Raw genomic sequence first — 24,920 nt, 5'->3', positions numbered from 1 at the left:
TCTAGTTTAGTCTACCAACTCTAAGTACCAATATTAAAACGAATGGATTATCATCACATCATCAAAATTCAGTGGGGTTGAGAACTAAACAAACAGAAGTAACAGAGACGCGAAGAATAAAAAAAGAGGACGAAAACGATAATTCGTTGATGCTTTCCCTTTTCGTTAGGGTACATCACCAATCTGCAAAAAACAAAACTGATGATTCCCAATTGCTGATTAAAAATGAAAAACAAATAATCGACAACAGTGGTGAAAATTTGCTGATCACAATGAAACATCCTTCAGTGGTAGCAGATTTACTCATTTAAAATGTATCGGTGAACAGCGTAAAGGAGAGGAGGACAGGAAAACATTATGAATGTGGATGGTGGATTGTATACAGGGTGTAATCGATAAGTATGTGCAGGCGATTATGACGTTATTATTGCAGGTATCAAAAAACTTAAAACTGATATCGAAATTACTTTACCTAATGAGCAAAATGACAATGATAACTTTTTAAAAGTATAACGAGAAATATCTAAAAAATTTACTTTATACACTCCCATATCAAAAAGGGAAAATGGGACTAGTAGAAGTTAAATGTCTAATTCCGGCAAATGACATGAATGCGGAAGATGCGGTTAAAAAAAATTTAATATTTGAAATACAATGCAAAAAATAACACTTTTGTCATAGATAAGAATCATGACTATTTTTTCCAAATTCAGGGACAACTAAACGTTGCAGAAGCAGAAGTCTGCTTATTTGCTGTTTGGACTGGAGTGAATCATTCGTTAAAAATAGAATATATAAAATAGAATATATAAAAAAGTATGTAACGTTTAGGCAAAATAAAATGATGGACCATTATTGGATTTTACATAAATTGCCTACTGTCAGAATTGATTGATTCGAGACTTCAGCATTCGATGCCCATCAAGGACCCATCCTATATCATTCAAGCGATTGAAAAAAGAGAGATAAATCCAGTGCAACCGATAAAGCATCAGAATGCTAGCAAAAGATTTATTAGGTTTATCAATATAAATCTATATATTATACATAATATAATAAATCTGTAGAAGACGCGAAGACTGACATCCGCGCGGACGGAGTCGCGGGCGGAAGCTAGTCAGAAATAAATATCTTTTGTTTTCATTTGCGTATTTTTCTATTTTATAATTTTTTAACACAAACATTACATTTTTTTTATTAAATACAAAATTTGTTTATCCGTTTTATTAGTTAAACTGAACAACTTTCACTAAGAAACTTAGGTCGAAAAAAATGTATAGAGTTATGAATTTTGTATGAAAAGCTTATTTTTTTTTATATTTCGTCCAAATTTCTTTGTAAAAGTTGATCAGTTATATAAACATGAAGTTGAAGATATCAATAGAAAGTATTCGCAAATTTTGTGTACTGATAAAAAAAAATCACCCGGTGTAATTTTCACGAAAATTGTTTCAAATTGTCATTTTTGGTAGGGGAGCAAGGGGCTAGTTGTAACAGGGGTAAGTAGTAACAGACCTTTTTCAATAGCAATGTAAACCTTATTGACGTCTTTTTTTACTGAATCTTACGATTATAGCTGGCCACACCGCTTCATCACAGCCAGTGTCCTGCCAGCCAGATGATTAGCTAGATGTGAGCAAGGGCTTCATGGGCGCCAGTTAACGTATTATTTCACTTTCGTAATTTTTTGGTTGGCTTTACTATTTACGACTAATTAGAGTTGTATATATTTTATTTGATGATAGAATATAACTATAAATGATGTTCTGTAATTGTTTTTAAAATTACTAAGTTGATTTAATAGTTATCTTGATAAATATTAAAAATTATACCTAGGGGCTAGTTGTAACAAAATCTCGGGGTTAGTAGTAACATGTTACAACTTGCCCCCAGATTGCTGTGAGTTCCACCATACAGGACATACCATACAGGACATACCATATTTGTTTTGATTTAGAATGAAAGAGTATAAGAGAAAGACAGAGCGGGCAATACTAAGAAGAAGAAGAGCAATGAAAGTCCAAAAGTAGGTTATGTCAAGCCTAAAATGTATACTTAAGTGTGCCGAAATATACTTTGGATTACTTCCTATCGAAATAAGGAAACTAGCTTACTAGTTAAAAACTTAAATCGTTAATTTGTTGATTAAGTATATAAAAAGTATGTTTCAGTTAATTATTTAATGAGAAAATACATATTTTAGAAGTACTTAGTTAGTTATTGTTATAAACAAAGCAAAATAATTAGATATGTGAAAAAAATAAATGATTGAAGGTGTCACATTTTTGTTTTTAATTGATGTTACTACTTGCCCTAATAGATGTTACAACTAACCCCAAGCACGGGGTACGTTGTAACACTTCCCTTTTTTAAATAAAACAGTAATTGCGGAAAAGTTATCTGGATTTTTGATATTTTTTCGATTAAACATAATAGAAGAATAGTTATAGTTTCAATCAAAGTTTAGTTGATGATAAGTTAGCCAAGATATCGCGAGATATAAAAGTATTTTTGAAAATTGTTACAACTAGCCCCTCGCTCCCCTACTTATTACGAATATTAAATTATACGAATGATTTAATTTTTAAAAATTAAGTGGAGCAACTTTCCCTTAGTACATTTGTATTATTTACATATAGGATGACAGGATGCATTTGTTTGCACTACTAGACCAAGCCCTTAACGCCGGTTTTACCGCTTGCTGATAGGCTTGTACCTGCTGAGTGTCTCCAATAGCCTGTTGACGCTATTTAACTGTATATATTTCTACACATATTTGTCATTTTAACTGACAGATAGCGAAACCGGCCATTAATGTTAAAAAATATTTTTCTTATCTACAATCTGAGACATTTTATCCTCGTATTAAAACCCGACATTTTAAAAGAATTAACGACAATTACATCAATTCTTCGAAACTGCACAATCGTAAAGCTCTCTGCCTTTCCATTTCAAACCCAACTCATTGTTGGGGCACTTCTAAGTAATCAGATGGAACAGTTATCCAGAAATCACGATGTTTCGAGACGCACACGAGCATGTAACCCGAGACAGACGTCGAGACACTCGCCTATCCTTAGAATCTCGGGACTTGCCTTGACTTACCCTACAATACACCGCCACCCACATATCGCAGGATTCATACTGGAATTGTTAGATAGTAATCTCGTCCAATCATTACATATTATGGAAGCCGGCAATAGAATAAATACTTGTACGTGCGAGCATTCTCCGTAACGATGCGCGTTGTAAAATGTTCGAGATGTGGCGTTAAATAATAACGAATAAATCGCGTGTTATTCATTTGTCGATGCCAAATTATCTTGTACACGTCCAAGAAAAACAGTGTATAGCATAATGTTATTATGTCTTTTCACGCATCTAAAGTATTTAATGAAAAAAATGTTCTTATTACTAGTTAGTGAGGAAGTTGGAAATTCTAACAGCTATATGTCTTATTTTGTAAGCATGTTTCGTGTTATCACTTACGTTATCCCTTTATCGTATATTGAACAAGCTAATGGCCTTCTCAGCTATTTATAAATTTAAAGTGTGCGAGGCTGAGGTGTGGCCCATCATTTAGAATATCTTTAATGCCAAGTGATAACATCACTAACTGCAGCTATGCCGTATAAAATCCTATTGGACGCTGGCAAAACATGAATATGATTGATTGTGGAGTCCGCAACTATAAATAATATTTAATAGAATGTCTGGTTTTATGGAACCTACGTTAACCGTGAAGAAACGAACGTCCTTGTTTATTTATGCTTCACGCAATATTTCCAATTAAGATATATTGTGTAAGCTTAGGATTCCATTTATAAATAGAAAGGATTATTTAGGGCATTCATTCTATTATAGTAAGGTTTTAAAAACAGTGCTAAAAATATATTCTAAAAGTACCAACATACGCGTATAAGCATCTTACAATTGCAAAAGTAGGTAAGAAATGGGTCTTCTTTATCAAGAAGCAACCAAAGTATAAATTAACAGCAAACTATCAGTGAACAGCACGTGTGAAACCTCGACGTATCCAGCCTTCAATTACGTGAGCGCGAGTTATCGACAACACTTTATGGGCCAACTCCAGTCCACATTAGATAGGGTTCGCTACGCACGATCTCCCATTAGAGCCTTACACGTGCCATACTGATCAGTTCGAGATACGCAGATCGAAGGAAGTGCGGTAATAGCCGAGATACGAACGGTTATTGCAATTAAGGCGTTACCCGGCAATTCCCGGCAATTTCGACTATGTTCAACCTCTATAAAGTCTGGTACAACATAAAGCACAATACCGAAAAAAATATATAAAATAGGATGGTCTTTGATCTTTAATTGCTCGCGAGGACTTTTTTCCAAAGTTAATAGATTTCTAGAAAAAAAATGTGCCGTGGTCATCGATTTTTCCGCAAATACTCTATAAACTTCGTAACCTACTGACTTAGAGCTCTGAAAATTTTATGTTTAATAAATTATCAGTTACACAACAGTCCCTGACGAGGATTTTTTGTTTCACTGATTGGTATCTTTTTAAATACAAAATGCGAGGAAAAAAGAAGGTGCAGCGGGAGAGGTTTGAGATCCGTCAAGTATGGTCAAGGTTATTAGCGCATGTATAAGCCTTAATGACACGTTGACGTTGAGTTACACCGTGAAAGGCAAGGATACCGAGCCGCTAAACCGTTATGTTTTGTATGTATCTGGATTTATAATCAGCGGGACTTCCTTCATTAAAGTTTCTTGCGCCTATGTTTAGTGCTCGCACTTCCAACTAATACATCCTTGACACATTAATTATTTATTGGAGATAGATACAAAAGAGAGGCATAGGTAACTTTATAATTTGTACTGGCCAAAACAAACAATTTTAAACAGTACTACGACTAACAATAGCAATAAATAACTTGCATCACTGCAACGTTTCAACAAAATGCACGTTTCGCGACATATCTATACATATATAATATATGCAGAATTACATCAAGTGAAATTCAAAGGAAATAAAGTACCTTGAAAATACTTTCTAACAATACACGACTGTTGCCAAGATGCGCGCACCATTATAGAAGTTGAATGAGAGAAATTCCATACTAAGATCCGATGGCAATGTAAAAACAATGCTTACTATCGCGAAATGTTCGTTCAGACAATTTATGGGAGCGACTGCGATGAGAGGAAAGTAAATGTAAATTCCAATGACTATTTTGCCTAGAAATCTATTTAAAGCTTAGGCACGATATGGAACTGATTAAAGATATATTCTCGAAATATACGTGGAACGTGACGATTTCTATCGATATTATTCTCACAACGATTGTCATAGCGTTGAAATATGTTGGGTTCGTTCGCTCGGAGCTATAGTTGTTATTGCATTCTTAGATAAACTTATTTCGCTCATGTCGTTTATCAAAAGATCTTCATAATATTAATGCATAATATTTTAAGCTACAAGACGATGAAGATGTTTATCAAGTAAAGGAGCCCCAAAAAATGTAAAAGCAAAAACATGCCTACTTACTTTTAAACTAAGTACATAAAAAAGTTGCGTTCTTGTAAACTTTTTTCCAGCTTTTAATTATTGGCATCAAAGTAAATATCAAAAAACGCCTAATTGAGGCTATCTAAGTACCGAGACGAGCATAACGACACCGATTACGGTAAGACTTGTTAAAACGGGACCGTTTTATATCTACCCTATTCGACCTACAGCAAATACGGCATCGATTGAAGCCGACGCAAAAAAATACAACGCGGTATTCTGTAGGCATTATTTTTTATACAATAAATACCTCGACGCTCTTAATTTACTAAAATGAGAACAAAAAATGTTTAATCCAACATTTACAATACAAATACAGTTTGCATTACGGTCATTTTCAAAAATAATTTAATATTAAATGCGCCAAAGACGTAGCTAAAAATATAAACCATACATTCATAACAATAGGACTATGAGCTGCTTCGGCAAATATGTTTAAAATAGAAATGAAAGACCTTTGATTTTAGATAAACTCGCTGAAGCCTTAACGATATATTCTCTACAAAGCTAAGCAATAAAATATCCTAACCATAACCTTTGAGTAATGATTTATGTGAAAATACATGATCTTTTCACACCAGAGAATTCATTTTCAATGATAGATTTGTATAGAATTTACAACAAAAGCATTGAATTCCATTACGCTTGGAACTCGAGGATTTATAATTGTCTATCGTATCGCTAGAGACCTACGGAGGTATTCCAGGAAGGCAATTGATCGTATTCATAACATAGGGGAATCCGAGCACAATCTGAAGGTGCGGCGAATCTAAGCGTGACATAGGATCAGTTCTGCCTTATCGAACCCGCCATACCACACGCGCCCGCATACTCGGATGATCCAAGATATCGGAGAAGTTAGAACAAACCAGATACACATTCTTACTTAATGTTATAATTTGAGGGACAAATAAAAATTTGTTTGTATTTTTTAATACGAAATTTTGTTCTTAGGTTTGTTTGTCTTTCTTTCACGTCGCAAGTGCCGTACCCGAGCGATCTTTTGAGGCTGCTTTTTACTGTGGTGAAAAATTTCATTCCCATGGGAATTGCTTCAGACTACACAGGCGAAGCGCGAGCGGAATGCTAGTAAGGCTATATGGATACTGCATAGTTGATCTCTGCTCAGTTTCACTGCCCCTCATTGTTTTGTTTTAATATATACAATTGAATCGAATTTCACTGACTTTCAATCTTGATGTATTGGTTTTAACAATAGCACATCATCTGCATATTACGTTTTGCAGAGCAGATTGGCTATAAAATACTAATTGTTTGGCAGTTATTAATTTAATATAACAGCGCACATGCCGCACATGACTTCAAAGATCTATGTTGGACTTTATTCTTAAACAGGATATACACAAACATTTTTGAAAGAAAGACTAGCGTGAAACGAATTCAAACAATCGACCATAAAATGGTTATTTATTGTTTATCTTCCCATAGTTTTGTATTACCTTTCGCTCGATCTAAAATTAAAACGTTTACAAGAAATCCATATTACATGACTACATTCTAGGAGGACAAATACCATCTCAAGTGGAAGAAGTTTTTGTATAATTTTATACGTTTTGTAACATTGCTTCCAGTAAGTTTGTATTCCTTACACTGCACACGACTGCACCTTTTTGCAAAGCCGATTAGTAAACAATAGAATATCTTAGCTTTAGTACGGCATTATCGGATTATAATTTATGGCTAAACCTTATGGCGTTCATAGATTTAGTATATCGGGTATAATCTATCTTATTAGAGTCCATTTATTGAGGGAGATGTAATGTCGTCCACGCGTGGGACGCTCTTTGGTCGCAGTATGTAGTTTTGGTCCTATCTATTCACCTACGCATTGAATTATAGGCACGGCCTGATATAAGAACATTTGTTTGTAAATTCAAACATATTTTATGGACGCGGATGTATCAAGGGTTAACATCGATCTTGATATTTTGTATCGCTATTGTTCTGTACAAAATTTTCATCCAGTGAATTTACATCTACTAAGGTCAGGTGGGGTAAGAGGGTCACTGGGGGAAGAGGGCCTAGAGACCATAACTAGTAAACCGAAGCGTTTATGACTATGTACTTTCCGTCGATAAAAAAGTGAAGGCGAATTAGTTTGAGCGGTTTTGAGTAGATGTCGCTACGTAGCACAGACATCACAAAAAATGTAAACAAATTTGACAGTTGCGAATTCGGCTAACACCAAGTTGGCTCGTTTTTTTGCGAACCCATATTTTAGTGATAAAAGTGTGCTAGAAATATTTTAAATACCCTGATACACGGAGAAAACTGTAAGTATTTCTTTTATTAATCATTTTAGTTAAGAAACAACTAAATATTGTGAGTTTCTTTCGCTTGAAAATCCTAGACTTCAAAAACAATAGCTGGGGTAAGAGGCTCACTATTGACGGTGAAAGAGGAACATATGTTTCTCTTCCCCCGTGTGAGGGGTGACCAACATTTTGATTAATTTATAATTATATGTGGATAAAATGAAAAGAAGTGACTGACTGTTCTGTACCTATTACAATTTTAAATTATAACTAAAAATTTCTCGCTCATGTGTTTTTTTTATATTTTTTTATTTATTTAATAGGCGGGCAAACGAGCATACGGATCACCTGATGTTAAGCGATTTCCGCCGCCCATGGACATTCGCAACTCCAGAGGAGTCACAAGTGCGTTGCTGGCCTAAAGGATTATGCCTCCTGTGCCAGTAATTACTTCAGGGCCTCATTTCACCACAAAACCGGAACACAGTGATGCAAGCACCACTATTCGCCAAGTTTCGCTAAGTTCGCCTGTCTCAAAATTCCAGAAATTCCAAAGAATTTCTTTTGGATCAAGAAGATCATTTATATTTTTAACTGACTTCTTAAAAAGGAGAAGGTTCTTAATAGATGAATTAAAATACTGATTCGCAATATTGATCTCATCACATAGTGCCATTGTTATTTTTAAAGAGTAACTAACTAGGAAAACTAGTTAGGGACAGACTGTTTACCATTACTATGTATGATTAAATAAAAATAGAATTATAACTAGTCGACTTCTTTTTAGTTTGCCACCCCTGATCGAACCTGTATGTCCCTCTTACCCCGAATTGATGTATTCTTGTTTTTTATTCCAAATTATACCTTATTTCATCGACATTAAGATCTAATATTGACCAAAGACATTCTATCTACAAATTAACGAACATTTAGCAACGAATATTTTAATTCAAACTCCAATCTTAGGAAATACAATGACTGTCCCTCTTACCCCTTGTAAGGGGGAAGAGGAACGATTACTCAATCTTGACAGTAATGTCAATATCTTCGTAAGAACTGTTATTAGAGTAATGACATTTAGCCTACGGGAAGCTAATACATAAAGGTAAGTTCTGTGTGTTTCAAAGATCTTAAAAAGCTATAAATGTTGTTCCTAGCAGTCAAAATATTTTACTGAAAATGAAATATGTTCCTCTTACCCCACCTGACCTTAGTAAATTTATTTATAATCTGAACTTTTACTGTAATCCCTTTCCCAACTTTTACAACAAATCTATTGGCTGACCTTAATTAAATAAATAAATAAACTTTGGTTTTGTTTTTACTATAGATTAGATATTAATAATTACAAGGTGTGTATGTAATTTAATTCTACAATATTCTATTCGATGCAGTAAATAATAATAAGTAATTAATGTACACGGATCATAAATTGATCTCTAAATAAAGGAGAGGTTTGGATACAGAAAATTTAAAATTTAATAATAATCTATGTTTAATATAAAATACTTGTAAGTATAAATAAAATGTATAATGTGTATACCTGTATATCTTAATGTTGAATTTATTTCTTATTTTTCTGTTCGATTAATTTATAATTAATCTATTGTATTAAATATTTTGATACAAAATCAGTAAGAACAAAAAGATATAAATTTCTTATATTGAATTGGTCTCCGTAACAAATAACAATCCAATCAAAGGCAGCACTGTTAGTAATATATAAGATCAATATCTAGATTTCACAAACAATCACGACAAACGAACTTTTCCCTGGCTTAATCGATATAACAATATTCCTGAACACAATAAACGTAATTGAATAAAATAAAAGTATAAGAAGTAATTTATTTGAATCACAATACAATTAAACTGTTTCAATAAAAACTTAGACTTCGACGATAGAAATATTAAAGTTTTCTTTCAAGAAAAGAATATAAATATTCAAAGCGTTATACTTAAGAATAAGTACCTGTAGTAAATAGGTATGCATTGTCTTTATATTAGTTATTTTATGCTAGTGAGATAATATTACGGTAGAAAGCAACATGCTAAAATCCAAAGTTGAAAATTTATGGTCTCCGTAGATGTTAACCACACATATTTTCATTAGTATTTTATGTTTCTAAATTAAACGCAGTGGATAATGTTAAATTTACAACTTCGGTGAACCTAGTATAATTTATATTCCATATTGAGGACTAAAATAACGTATGAAAGCTCATTACATTCTGGCATTGCCGGTAAATGAGCATGGGTTTTGAACATTTCACCGTTAACCAAACACGCATATAAGGTATTTAACGAGCAAGTCACATCACAATAACCGTTCCCTTTGTATGTGAAACGGCATTATTAGGAACCCTGCCGGTCAGAGGCTACAAGTCGTGACCAGATAGATATCAAAGCCTTAAGAGGACTGCTTCTATTACCGGACACAATTACTAGGTATCGGAGCTATGTGAATGCAAAGTGAATGTGTATTGCTTTTTAGTAGCAAGCGAACTTCCTAACTCAGATTACGTATTATTCTGAGTTGATGCACTTAGCGTGATGTAACGATCGAGTGTTTGCATCACTTATCGTCTTGTTATATGTGTTGGATGCCTCTTTAAACTTTGTCATAGAATACCAGACATCAAAGATTTAAATGTACCACAATTATTGTTTAATTGAAAATTTTAAAGCATATTATAATTATAATTTGTGTCATTATATCTTCCTACAATGCTTATAATTTCCTTGTCAATAACTCGCGCCTTTTATTCAACTCACTCGAATATTATAGTCCACAATGCAGTGCGTTTGAAACTATAGTACACAAATTACACAAACAAATTATATTACAAATTATATTTTCAGATTTGCAAAAGCACGCAACACACACTCATTACAATCACTGTCACTTGTAAACGCTTGGCATTCGAACATTAGTCGCAATTTCCTGACTTCATTAGGATTCCCACAAGTTCTATCAGTTAATAATTAATTGGCGCGATTCAACGGTAGTCACAATCTTGACTAACTTCGGCGTCTCGTTTAAATCATTTACGGTAGAGCTATCTGTTTTAATTACGGTAGGAATTGGGTTATGTTAATGTTTCATTTTCCTATTTGGTGATATCAGATATGCTAGATACATGTTGCTTATCTAAATATTTTCTGCTTATGTAGTTAACATAGTGCAATGTAATTCCAACTTGTCTTAAACTACATTTTCTCAAGCAACTACTTTTATTACGGTTTAAGACATTTCAATTAATTTAATCTACGAGTACATCAATATAATTTAAAATCAATATGGCACATACTCTATGAGGATCGAATGAAAATAATTCATTTCAATTGCATTGTATTCGCAACTTTATTCTAAATATAGAAACATTTAGAATCAGAAGTAGTGTCGTAGAATAAGAGAGCATTGAAGCATTAACAAAACTATTAGTCCGAATAGTCAAACCAAAGTAAGCAAGTTTCGTTTCTTAGTCTCACTGAAACTAGAATAGAATTAAAACAATTAACAGATAGCATTGTTAAGTCCCTAATCCTTTAAATGCTACTAATTAGGGGAAAGAACACAGAGCAATTATTATCAGAGGCATCAGCTAAACCGTAGTTGTGTATTTCCTCGTCCAGTATAGAGTTCAACAGGTTTCTCTATAGCGGTTCTGTAATTCAATAGTGCAGGATCTTGTTCCGGACTATTTGTAATACTTTCATCGCGTAAAATTTGTTATATATATAGCTATGAGGTTATAGTACCTACGTGAGTTTGTTGGAGACAATTATAGTGTACCTATGTAATAATTGATAATTATTTTTTTTTAATAGAGCGATTATATTGAACGATAAACATTATTGTCTTACTTTAGTACTTTTTCCGTCAATATGGATTTACACCATCTCACGAATTTATGAAGCTATTTAATAATAAAAATAATGAAAAATGTCAATAGCGCGATGGCATAATTACCGTCAGTGAATAAGAGAATTCTCGCACACATTTTTCGTTTCGAAGGAATTTCTGATGATGCTAAAATATTAATACCAGGAAGAGGGCTATCACGTATCACCGGTTATTACGCAAAAGGAGTATACACGGTGCCTTCCGTACAAGGAACTTGTACCGTCGCCTAAACAACTGGTTTTTGATGCATAAATCTAATATTTCGACACGTGCATTCTGTTCGAGATTACTGTAGTATTGTTTATGTGCTTTGAGTCAAAATACAAATATACAAAATACTAAAACGTAAATATTTGTAATACATTTAAAAGATCTCTTTAAGAAGGAATATGTTAATTTTAATATTCCTTCTTATACAGATATATAAGATATTAAGATCGAAACATAATAAAGAAGATAAGGTGAATGACATGCAAAAAAATCAATAGATGCAGATAGATGCCGTCACGCAGCTTATAACTATTATAACACCAGTCCAACTAAAAACAATCACCATACAATTATCTTCACAAATCACAATACTTCTATTTCCCATCAAACTAGCATACCTGCATACCTGCATAGCATGCGATGTAATTACTGCACAAATGTCGGAAGCAATCATCCGGTTATCGCAAACCTGAACTTGCGTGTGCGCAACCAAACGCTTGTTTATGTGCTGTGTTGTATTAGTGTCAACTGGCTTCATAATTCATTGGATTCGCAATTTCATAATATTTTTTAATTACGATTTATAATACGCACTGCATGCACTGTTAAAGACTGCATTATTTTGTGTTAAATGAGATTTTAGGCATTTTTATTATTACACCCTGCTCGCATTTGACCGCCTATTCGCCTGATGTAAGCGTAGATGCGGTCTTTCGGGTTAGAAACCAAATTTGATGAAAAAAAATTAGAAATCTTATTCATCTTTATAGCGTTTATTACTATGTTTTTAACCTGATACAATCGCAATTTTATATTTATTTATATTCAAATTATGAATGAATTTATTGAAAATTTATTTGTTAAAAACACACATAATATTTGTATCTATATTTATGCAGCTGCATTCCATAAAATAAGTATGAAAATGATCCTAAAGCCAAGCTCTGTGCTTGCCTATTAACCTCAACGATTATTAACACCTATTACTGATACGCAAGTAAATGCTTATAATTGCTTGGTTAAATAATAAATCTTAGATTTTTCTAATGACATAACGTTACAACTTTTTATTAAATACTTAACGGTGATGCAAGCATAAAACACCCGTATCATTTTATTAAGTAATAAACTTGTTTAAAAGTATTATACAGCCTGCTATTAACATCGACGATTATAATTCGTCTCGTATAATTAGTTGTAAATAAATTATTTACGTCATATCACAATTCACATAGCTAATATTGATGTTATCATATATCTAAACTTGTTGATGATGCTTTCAAAAAACTCGATGGTAATGATCCTATGAAACATAGTAAAAAACACAAGTTTGTAAGGTGAGAAAAGCCATTAAAAAGCTCTAATATAATATCCACTTTACCTATTCTTCATTCTATGGATAACAGTGATACATATATTATCAAGACAATTAACATTAAAACGGGTTCACACTATAAAACACACAAAAACAGCTTCACATATAACAATGACGAGAACGCGTACAAAACACATTACTACTGTATGCCATAGGATGATATATGACTTGACCAGTATCGTATGCAAATACATCAACATGTCGGAAGTGATTATAGTGTATAAATAAGTTTGAACTTGAGGTAGGTCCGGTTAGACATGCCGCATAGTGAACATGCTAATATACATAATAATAGATGGATCGAATATGTTGTACGGAAGGTGTTGAAGATTTTTGAAGTGAAACTTTTTTAGGCGCGTTGAGAGTATTTATTATTTAAGTAAGTGTTTAAATCAAAAAATGCTAACCCATTTTTTAATTCATGTTCTTTGGATTACTGAAGCGCGTGCTCTTAATTCTGATGGTGATGAATCTTCTCTAAAATACATACCTGCTTAGATAATAAAAACTTTTGGTGTTGGCATTCTTTGAATTAGTTACATAATATGTTTGGAATATTGAAGTGTCTACTCTTGATTTTGATTGGATTCAAAAATCTTCTCTAAACTACATGAATTATGAAATAACAATCTTTATCCCTATTATGCTACTTAATATTACGCATCAAAAAATCGAACCAAAAAATATTTTAAAAACAGTTTTATTTTTAATACGTAGGTACTAATTATCCATTGAGGTGTTTCTTTTTGAAAATAACTAACCTATCTATTTAAAACATTATAAAAAATGTGGGAAGTTTATTTACGCCGATCGAAGAAGATTGCACTCGTTAATTAGCATTCACTCGTTAGATTATAATTAAACTCGATCGAGATCTTTTCAGGTTCATTGAATATAACTATGGTGTTTTGGTTTATTTCTGTTTCTAAAATGATCGTTAAAATAACTACAGCGTAAATTATAACCAGATAATTAATTTTATCAAGAATACTTATAAGCGAGGCTATGAAAATACCTGGTAATTAATATAATTAATACCGATTCTCATACATAATAAATACTCATTTCATTTATCTCAAAGAGCACCTTAAGAGACAATATTTAGCGTTAGTGATAACTTTTATTCAATTGTTCAGAAAATTTTAATAAGCACTTAGAGCATTAAAATCAATCACAATCAGTTTATATCGTTAAAAGGATAATAAATGCTATTAGAAAACAATTTCGCATACCAATTCAATATTACCATCATTGAAGCTGCATACAATATCAGCGTCTGTCTAATTTAATAAGTAAAATTAAAAATTCAATTTCAATCTATAAAGAGTTATCATCAAACGCCATCAACCGCATAAAAGTACTAATAAATAGTTAGTTAGGCAGACAATACAGTACAATGAACCTTGTTATCGCGATTTACTATTGCAGGTTGCACGAAGTTCAAATCATGTCAAGATCGCGATTCGAGATTAACATTTTAGGTAAACATATCGTGCGATCTGACTCCATCCCGGTTGACCTTGCTTTACGTAACGGGTCTCGTGGCGAATCGATTTATATCGATCTATAGTTAGAACAAAAACTCATAATTGTAAACATGCCGTGTTACGATACGCATTCAAATCATGTTACGAGGCGTCGATCAAATTGTCCAATCGATTACCTAAATCACCGAGTCGACATCGATCATTCAACTCGATGGAACGTGACGTCCGGTGGCCTCCCTTGTCCTCCTATTTCTTCGCCCTTATTTTGTCTCAATGAACAAAATAAAACTACAAGAACCGTAATCGAAAAAAGCCAACGTCGACGCTATCACTTTAATTGTAAAATTTTTAATACTAACTCACCGTCAACTGTTCCAGTTTAAGCTCGATTTACTAAATTAATTGCTATGCGAAGTAATAAATTAATAAGCGTCGGATGTTGATTAAAATATAACTCGGACGCTGCGGGGAAAATCATAAGCATCGCGTTGTCTATAGCTATAAGTTTAATAGTAAAAGTTAATCAGAACAAGCAATGACAAAAAAAAAACAATTCAATGAGGCGATTTGCAGATGCGAGCGAAATAAAAATGGAATAAAACTATCATTGTCATAGGTAACGGTCGTGTTTCTCGGAAACAACTATTCCCAAATACTAAGTAATCTACGGCAATTGTGTTTAAGCAGGGTTTTACAAACTAGATTTGATTATCACTTTCCAAATTCATTACTCGCCTCGTATAGGCGTATTAAAAAGTCGTTCGGAAAAAAATAGCGGAGCACGTACAATGAGGTCTTTGTTGTGAACGAGCAAGGCGTCAAGATACGGGTCACTAGAGCAGATGCTGCGATGGCAAGACGTAGATAGATTTTTATCAAAATTAAACATCGCAGCGGGTAAACGCAGTAATTGCTGCACAATGTAAACCGACTAGAGAGTTGTTATATCCGTTACGCTTCACTCCCTCGACGACATTCTGCAGTGCTGGCATTAACACGTGCAGCGATTGTATTCAACATCTATGGAGATAGTGATCGTAAATTGTAATTGCGTGATGGTGATTTATCTGCTATTTTAAGAACGCTATTTCTACTTTACCGTATGAATATTCAACGACATCAGATTATCTTATTGGTTGCTTACAAACATTTGGATAGTATGTAGCCAATTAAAATTGTTGTCCATAACGTGTTTTGACGTAAATCGTTCCAAATTAACATTTGACCTTTTATTGCACCAATATGTTATCACTGATACGTATTGCAAATTGCACGCAACAAGACATAAGTTGTCAAGCGCAGCACATCAAAGAGATAAAGTTCAATAGGAGGACATACTTCGGAACATTCTCAGAGGGGAGATGAATGGGACCTTGTTCGGAGCCGACCTCACGTCTTTCTCATCATTGTGTCAGTAATTAATAACACGGCTCGAGCTTCCGATGACTCTATACATTTTTCCAACATCATTTACTATACCGACAAAAGCAACGATGTTATTTCTTAGAATAAATTATCCCTAAGTGATATTAATCATTCAAACGTTCGTTTCAGACGGTGCCTTTGCCAGCCGGCTCCACTTCTGTATTGGCGAAACCGACGAAGTACCACTATTATCCTCACAATCAACACATTTATTTGCTTCCCGAATGTGCCATTCAACAGGTAAGCTTATTCAAATGTTTCCTGATTTGTTTCTGGCGCAATTGACATTTAGTGAGATGCTAAAGTCAGTACGTGAAATGTCAATTGATTTCCAATGCTCTAAATACGTTTGTATTTCCTCAGCAATATTTTAATTAAATATAAGAAATACGACAAAAAGGATTCTTCATTGAATAAAAGAAAAGCTTTCCAGTCTGTTTAATTAATTAATTATTTACCTTTCATAACGAGAGCAGCATCTGGGTTCCTAGAATTTTCCGGTTCAATTATTGTTTCAAAATCGCGAGCACAAAACCAAATAAGTAAAAGCGATATTCGTTTATCTTCGATTAGCCAACCGTGCAGCAAATAAACATTAGAACTAACTAACGTAGACTATGTTTATTTGTGAGATCAGTGTACATATTGCAATTTTCCAGGTGTGTAATGCGGTGTACGTCCGTTTAAATTACACCCAACCGCTGTGTGCGTGCCCGGCGCGTTACCGAGACCCCTGTTCTGCGAGCCTCAACGCCGACGACCTGCATACCACGCGGCTCACCACAGATTCCAAAAAGAAGGTAAATTATCCATAGCTTTTCTATTCAAAAACGATAAGCAAAGATTGCTGTACGTGCCCGTGTACGTTTTTTGGAATAAGATAGATTTGAAAAGCGAACGTTTACGAAGAAGTCTATAAACATAGGTACAGAGATTTAGATAGCTACGACCAGTCCTACGCTAAACTGGGTATGTGAGATTACGTTATCGACTGCAGGCAATTTATAAGGATGGCCGTTGCGATATATAACCCGTAGGCACGCTTCTAAAACATGCGAAATACATTTACAATCTTTAGGTCACCCGACTTCATGAGATGGCATCACAACTATATGCTTTTATAACGGTTTCTTTTGAAGCATCGTTCCATAACATTGTAAACTTGTCTAACAGTTATAAATGCATCACCGAGTAACGTATTTGCTGCAACGATTTTTCATCGTTATAGAATTGATGTTGTGGGATCATGACATCGATTTCACCATGTTGTTACCTATCGGAAAACTGTTACCTCATTTAACCTTATTTCCAATAAAGATATTAATTATATGCTTCGTGATTCTTGTACCATATTTCATAATCACGAATAGAGGTATATTTTTGCTCTTGAATTAAATTACGTGGTGCAGTCTACAGAAATGGCACGGTAATATGAAACATCAGCTCTTATTAACGCTCACAAGATTGTAACTATATTGGTTAAGCTGAAAATAAAATATTTTACTGTGTGGATCAATAATTTTTTATAAGAAGCCCCTCACTTTTACGATGACAATTCTACGATGTGAGAGTGCTTTTTTGTATCATAATACATCGTAGAGCGTAAAAAATAAAAATATAGACATTGTCATACCCTCTATACATAATTTTACTTACTTTTGACTATATAACATAGTATATAGCATACAATATACATAAATTTAATACATATTTGTTGCAGTACGCAAAGAAAGCGGTGACACTAGTGAAAACTTGCGAAGCTGTCTCCGAGATGAGAGAGTGCAGAGCGCCGCGGGATTGGTCGTTATTGGCCTTACAGAACATAAGGACTGGCAAATCGCACTATTTGGTTATCTGTAGATGCCCTGATACGCATATATTAGGTAAATATAGTTATTTATTTGAATACTCCTAAATAGGTAAAAATTGGTGTTAAAGATTTCGTGCTCAAATATAAATCAAATATACAATAAGAACAATAATTTTATTGTGTAGAATTATAGATATTTAACTTTACGGTATTTAACAATTAATAAATTTACAAAAAAATATTATTTCAATATACTTCGGGTAGTTGTTTTATACGAAACATATCTATTTCGATGTGTCGTCCTAAACAATAGCGTGCCTTTGCATTAATTCCCTAATCATTGTTTGTTTTGATCGTCATATAGAGATAATCACTACTGTATGCTATAATGTGCGTATGGCGTTAGTTTTTTTTTATGTTAAACACGTGGAAGAATAAAATAAGAAAATTGGGAATGAATTGAACTTGTATTTTTTGCAATTCAATTCACTTTTGAAAAATGACAATTCCTATTTTTTTAATTCTGAATTGTTTCATTTGAATTCATAAAATAGATAAATTATAACAAGGCAATTAAAGTATCAAGATTTATGTGCCCAAGTTCACGTTCAGTTCAATCCTCATATACCTTTAATCTCATTACATCGAATGGCACATAAATTATGAACAACCGTTACGAATAGATTATGCAAGGTTATGTATCCTTCTTAACTAAACTATAATTAGTCAGGAAGTGATAGCAGAATGTAAGATGCTAATACAACGGTTAAGTTATCAACGATTGAACGAGATTGTAACCGGATCCTTGGTTATCAAATTGATTTTCATAAACCATCATTTTCAATTACGGAGGCTATGATATGAGGATAAAAATTTAAACGTTTATTAATTTATTTATGGATGTTATAATTTTTGCTCAGTTGTAAATTCAAATTTATGTGTACTTTGAAACTGTTTCGATCGTTGAACTGTTTTACCTTTCAAAAAGCGTAGAATAACATAATGCATGATACATGTATATAGAATAATGAAATGAAACATTTTTATTTTGATTTTTTTTATAAACTCGACTATCGGAAGGTTCTCTTATTTTTTATGTAATCAAGCTGTGATCTATATCTTTATCTAGATCGCAGCTTTCCACAACACGAAATATTTAGCGAATTAAACTAATTTGCATATTATTATAATGTTATTTTATTCACGCTTACAGAAGGGCCTATGTCTCACGACCAACCGACGTACGCTTCCGTACCGGGCATCAGGGTGTATGGAATGATGTGCGTTCGGCCTACTACTGCTTATCATTCCAGTAAGTATATTTATTGACGTCTTTTTTACTTAATATGTAAAATATTGGAACAGTAAATGTTGTGCATTGTTATTGTTAAACAAGTACAAAATCTATCTTGTAAATTATAGTGCTTAAAATATAATGTTTTATTTCCAAATTAACACTTAATTCACTGTATTACGAAGCAACATAAAAATTTTTATTAGGATAAAAAAATCTAATAATAAATATCTTGTGTTTTGCAGCGTTCACCAACCGATTCCCAGGCGGAGTACAAAGCACGACCAGCTCGTACAAGGTGGACTATTCTCAAGCGCACTCGTACGACAAGCCGGTGTACAACCGATATCACACGAACAGCTACCTAGACAACTTCTACAACCGGCGAACCAGGGCCGCTCGCGTGAGGCGAACGACCACAGAATACCCCCCGTTCCCATGGTACAAAGTCATAGAATTGGCGCGATCGTTACATTGGATCAATTAAGAGAAAACTATTGTTTCAAAAGTATGTTGGGTTCAAGTAGGCCTTGTTATCGTATAAGTGAAATCCGCCTCATTGAATTCAACGAAAACTTTAGTTAGTGTAATGTATTATCTCATTAAGGCGGATGAATTGTGGTTTTCATAACAATGCTACACTATTGTAATGTGTAGTTAATTATTTGTCTCGCTAACAGATTGCAATCTATGTGAGCATCTTTTTTCCATTTCTTTTATTCGTTTCAGTAACTTAAAACAATACCTAAAGGTGAAAGTTACATTCAAAAAGGTGAAAAATGAAATTTTACATAACACATATTATGTGTTCAAATGAAAAAATCCTGTATTCAATATTTCGGGTTCTTATTTGCTTTACAAATAGATTTATTAAAACTACAGTTCAACCGTCTACATGAGACAGGAATACGATATATAATATCAAAACGCTTCAGCTTTCATGTACCAGTATAAAGTAGACATTAATCTGAGTATTACTTTAATTCTGTGAATACTCAATCCTGTACTGCATTTAATAGTACTTAATATTATCTATCTTAATCAGTACTTAAAGTATTATCGCAAGTTGATAATATACATAGCATACCTACAGTAGTTATGTTTTAATTCTAAAACAAGGTCTATGTATATTTTCAATTAAATAAGTATTTACTGTTTGCCAGAATATTAGAAATAACTGGACCTAATTTAAGTAAATTCAATTCACGAGATTGCCAATTAAAAAAATAATCGATTTAATTATAAGATTAAAAATGTACACAAAACAATGTGATAAGTGTTCAGTGCATTTCAGTGTAATTCGATGCATTTATAGACTTCTAAGTTAGTTATAAAATTATTTATATTAATCGTAATATGATATGATGTAGACAATTGCCGTGTAAATAGTAGTGATAATTACAATATTTGTAATTACGGACGATTAAAATTTATAACAAAATTTTAAAGTGTGTTTTTGTTTAGCAATCGATAAATTCTGACTTCGATGCTTGATAGATGCTACCTCTGGTGCATTAATAAATAATAGAAATCGTAAATTAATTAATTAATTTATCATTTTACAAGTAAGTGGCATTTAAATCAAAGTTCTGCCACATAACAACGCGTGTAATATGCGCATGCCTTAAGTTTCACACATGCAATTTGCAAGTTAAACGATTAAAAATTTACATCCTAATATTAATATTTTTTAATATTATTAATCCAAATATATCAAATATTTTATTACCTTTAAAATAAAGCATATTTAATAAATAATTTACCTAACACTTTCTGGTCGACGACGATATCGCAAGAGTACATAGCCGCCATGAGCCTCTGCGGCTGCACTTGGAAGGCTCTCCTGCAACCTTCTTTCACCGCTGACATTATTTGACCTGAGTGAATTAATAAATAATTAAATACTGAGGAATGTTATTAAAAATAGGCATTTAATACAGGGAAATTTATATGCAAGGAAAGTTTGTGTGAAATGTTCTAAATAATAAGAGAAATGTTTCACTATTGAAGTAATATAATAAAGTAAATAGAAATAGACGCTTCATAAATACCAAGACATTTTGATTTAACTGGGGAAAGAATCTTCTTTAAAAACGGTTTTCTGAATGGTATAAATTAGAAAATAAATAAAAATAAAACTAGTACATGTGTGTTATTTAATTATTTGCACTAACATTTAATGTGACATACCTGACAAAGGTCCAAAGGAATGCGTCGAATCATCACTCTCATTCTTTTCCAAGGTCCATTCTTCCACACAAAACGCTACACCCATCATTGGCTCCTCGCACAACGGACCAGCCAAAGTCGCCAATTGAAAACCATTCACGAAACTACTCTCATATTCAAACCTTGCATCTTCCAAAATAACCTTCTGATGATGTAAAAACTTAGTCTCATAATCTGCCGTTTGATTCAACAGCAAATTTGGCCCACAATTCCTTGGACCTACAGACCAAATTTGCTTGACCACATCCTGCCACTCCGGTCCTAACTTCGTGCATATACTCTGCAATTCATTTATAAATGTTTCTACCAATTTCAGCATTCTGTCCGATAGCTGATATTTCGTTTCGCCATTGATTTGTAGATCATCTAATTTATTTTCTAATCTCTCATTTGATATGCCTTGCAGCGTTTTAATATGCTGTGAAATTGCTTTTAGTAAGTCGGACGATTTTTCTAAAAGATCTGTAATTTCATTTGGCAAGGGTTTGGCTCTGATTTTGATTCGACTTTGTTTGTTATTCGTATAGATAGTGATGACGGGGTCTTGCTCGTTATCATTTCCTTTATCTAAATTTTGTGAGTCTATTTCTTCGTTCGCCATGTCAATTTTGGGCGGTTCTATTATCGTTTCCTTGAATGGTACTATAGGTTCAGACACTGATATTGGTATTTTTGCGTAAATATTTCTGTAAGAAAGAATAGTATTAAACGACCGCACTCTTTTAAATTAAAAAAAATGTGTGCGTGTACTAGTGTACACACGCAAGAAGTGAAACTTCTTTATGACATTATTTTTCAAAAAATAATTTACTAATAAAAAATAATATGCAACTTTACAGAAATAAGTCGAATCACGCGTGGTAGGGATAAGAAAAAGATGGCGCGTAACGGAAAAATGTCACGCGTAACGAAAAATAACACTAAATTTTTTTCCAACCCCGATAAAGAAGTTTCACTTCAATTATAAGCTATAAAAAAGGCCAAGGGATAATAAATTAACTTTTTAATTTAATTACATATTAAAAATCATTGGGCAATATTTAAATACAAAATTACATTAAAGAACTGTTTATATGGTTACTGATTATAATTAAATATAGACTTACTTAAGATCTTCAAGACACCTCTGCAAGTGGACCTCACCTGCAGTCACCAGCACATGTTCTCCAGTTTCTTGTAACAATACTTGGACACAAGAATCTGATTGATTTAATAGTTTTAATCCTGCAAAACAGTAAATATATCAATAAATAAAATAAATTGAATGTACAGAAAATACATATTGTTCACTTTACTTGATTATTCTCAATTTAACTATTTAACCAATATAACACAGAACTTGTTTTAAAACACTGAGAGACATTGTAACTACCCTCAATAATTGATAAATTAAATATTTAATATTACCAATTTAATATTTCTTATTACTTCATAATAATTTTAAATGTATCTACTCGATTAACTATTAGATAAACATATATATCACATAAAATATTACCTTTAACTAATTGAGACAAATCCGAGGGATGCGTTGGTTCAACAGCTACCCTTAATATGGGAACTGCGGCATACTGAATCTCGCTAAAGGGTGGACAAGCGAGGGTACTACTTAAGATAGCCGTTTTAAGTACATACTCTTCTAAACCTCCAATACCTGGAAACAAAATAAATAAATAAATGTAAACAAAGAATCACAAATACAAATACTCCTTGAATTTTCGCAGTCTAAATACTTGACTATTCTATAAAAAAAATTACTTTCAATTTAGAAACTTTTTCGCTGAATTTCTTTTAGATTATATTTCACTACAAATTATACAAGTAAAGTTTATTAATTACAGATAATTATCATACAATAGTATGTCACTCACCAATTATATTTCCACTGACTGCTTCATCAATCTCTTCTAGTTCTCTGCCCATTAAAATGTACAAAGATTTTATCCTGAAAAGAAACATGATTATTGATCAAATATAGCCAGAAGCTGTTTTTTTTTAATATAAAATTATTCTGCAGTAACAATTTTTGAATTGAAAAACTATTTTGCAATGAAGAAGTTCAGTGTCTCAAAAAAGATAAAATTATAAAAAGTGTAACTTACTCTGTACAAGTAATGTGTTCATTACTAAGTAAGTCCTTTAGTTTCTTATTAGGATCCACTTTAAAATCTGGTATACTCAGAGCTTGCGATGGATCATGTTTAGGTCCTAATACATAAACTTTATCCCCTTTTCTTACTTTACCACTAAATATTCTGGCAAAGGCAATGAATGCTGTCTCGCTCTGTTCTTCCTTTTCTTCATCTTCCTTCCCTTTCTCGTCTTCCGTACATTTTTCTGGACTATCACTAGCCATTTCTTTAGTCATTGGAATGGCTTCTGTATTCGTACTATTTTTTAATTCTTCACGCATCTGTCTTGCTTTTTCTCTCCTTAAAGCCATTTCTTCAGCTGTCAATGCCTTTGGCTTATTCTCCGGTAGAGAGCTTCGTTCAATACTAAACATTTTAGATATAAAAATAATTAACGGTCTATTGTTGCTACTATCACAGGCTAGGAAGTCATCTTTAAGTTTCTTAGTTTCATCGAGATAAGACTCAAAATCGCGTATACGAGAGCACATGAGTTTTTCAACTTTTTCTGGCAAAATATCTTTTGGCGAAGGTAGTTTTACACACACCATATCAAGAACTGTTTGTGACAACGGTAGCCATTGCATCATAAGTGATTGCAATTGAACTCTACTATCCGTATGTCGTAAATCTCTCGCTGTTAATTTTATACCAAGTTTCTCACAAATAACTGGCACTTTCTCTTTATCATTCCTCAAGATGATAGTTTCATAAATATTCCATAGATTATCAAAAATAACTTGTACAAAAAGTGGTTTTTTGGCCTTCTCTTGAGCACCTTTCATGAATCTTTTTGTTTTGGAGTTCAAATAAAAATCACCCCATAAAACTTTTTTTAATAATTCTTCTTTAACACCTGTAAAACAATTTGCGTATTAATATACATAGTGTGTGATTCAAACTCAAATCATTTTTTTTTTGCAAAAAATACTGACAATATTTAACTTAATAATAAATAAAAGACAAATTACCTAATTTTGCAGAGAAAAGTTTGGCAAAAGTATGAGTTGTAAAACCCCAACCATCAATTGCACTCGCAAACACAACATTCCCTTGATCCGGGGAAAAATAAAGATTTGAATCATCTGCGTCTTCTAATGCTGAAGTCCAATCATAGAAGTTTTGATCTTCTTTATGTGGAGGCTTTTGTTGCTACCGTAAAAATGTTATATTAAAAAAGTTGGATTAATAAGTATTAATATGATATTTGAAAACTTAATAGATGTTTGA

General features: G+C 32.8%; 2 protein-coding genes across 2 annotated transcripts in view; one reads left to right on the top strand and one right to left on the bottom strand.

Moving 5' to 3' along the window:
* dsx-c73A (doublesex cognate 73A) overlaps window positions 1–20,826 on the top strand; it is a 58,054-nt gene extending 37,228 nt beyond the window's left edge. Inside the window, exons 2-6 of the mRNA XM_090112831.1 lie at window positions 16,355–16,465; window positions 16,885–17,025; window positions 17,946–18,108; window positions 19,249–19,347; window positions 19,575–20,826. Coding sequence (XP_089968957.1) covers window positions 16,355–16,465; window positions 16,885–17,025; window positions 17,946–18,108; window positions 19,249–19,347; window positions 19,575–19,816 — 756 coding nt within the window. The 3' untranslated portion in view covers window positions 19,817–20,826. The remainder of the gene's footprint in view (window positions 1–16,354; window positions 16,466–16,884; window positions 17,026–17,945; window positions 18,109–19,248; window positions 19,348–19,574) is intronic.
* LOC149900213 (elongation factor-like GTPase 1) overlaps window positions 1–24,920 on the bottom strand; it is a 109,544-nt gene that overhangs the window by 83,240 nt on the left and 1,384 nt on the right. Inside the window, exons 3-9 of the mRNA XM_090112832.1 lie at window positions 24,662–24,842; window positions 23,661–24,546; window positions 23,430–23,503; window positions 23,057–23,212; window positions 22,665–22,782; window positions 21,520–22,244; window positions 21,093–21,206 (exon numbers count right to left, since the gene is read on the bottom strand). Coding sequence (XP_089968958.1) covers window positions 21,093–21,206; window positions 21,520–22,244; window positions 22,665–22,782; window positions 23,057–23,212; window positions 23,430–23,503; window positions 23,661–24,546; window positions 24,662–24,842 — 2,254 coding nt within the window. The remainder of the gene's footprint in view (window positions 1–21,092; window positions 21,207–21,519; window positions 22,245–22,664; window positions 22,783–23,056; window positions 23,213–23,429; window positions 23,504–23,660; window positions 24,547–24,661; window positions 24,843–24,920) is intronic.

Source organism: Colias eurytheme, chromosome 19 (genome assembly GCF_061535395.1).
Source record: "Colias eurytheme isolate Ceu_HAF_F1 chromosome 19, ilColEury1 Martin Lab GWU primary, whole genome shotgun sequence".
Classification (NCBI taxonomy): domain Eukaryota; kingdom Metazoa; phylum Arthropoda; class Insecta; order Lepidoptera; family Pieridae; genus Colias; species Colias eurytheme.
Note: the sequence above shows the minus strand (reverse complement) of the source record. Positions and strands in the feature narration are given on the sequence as shown.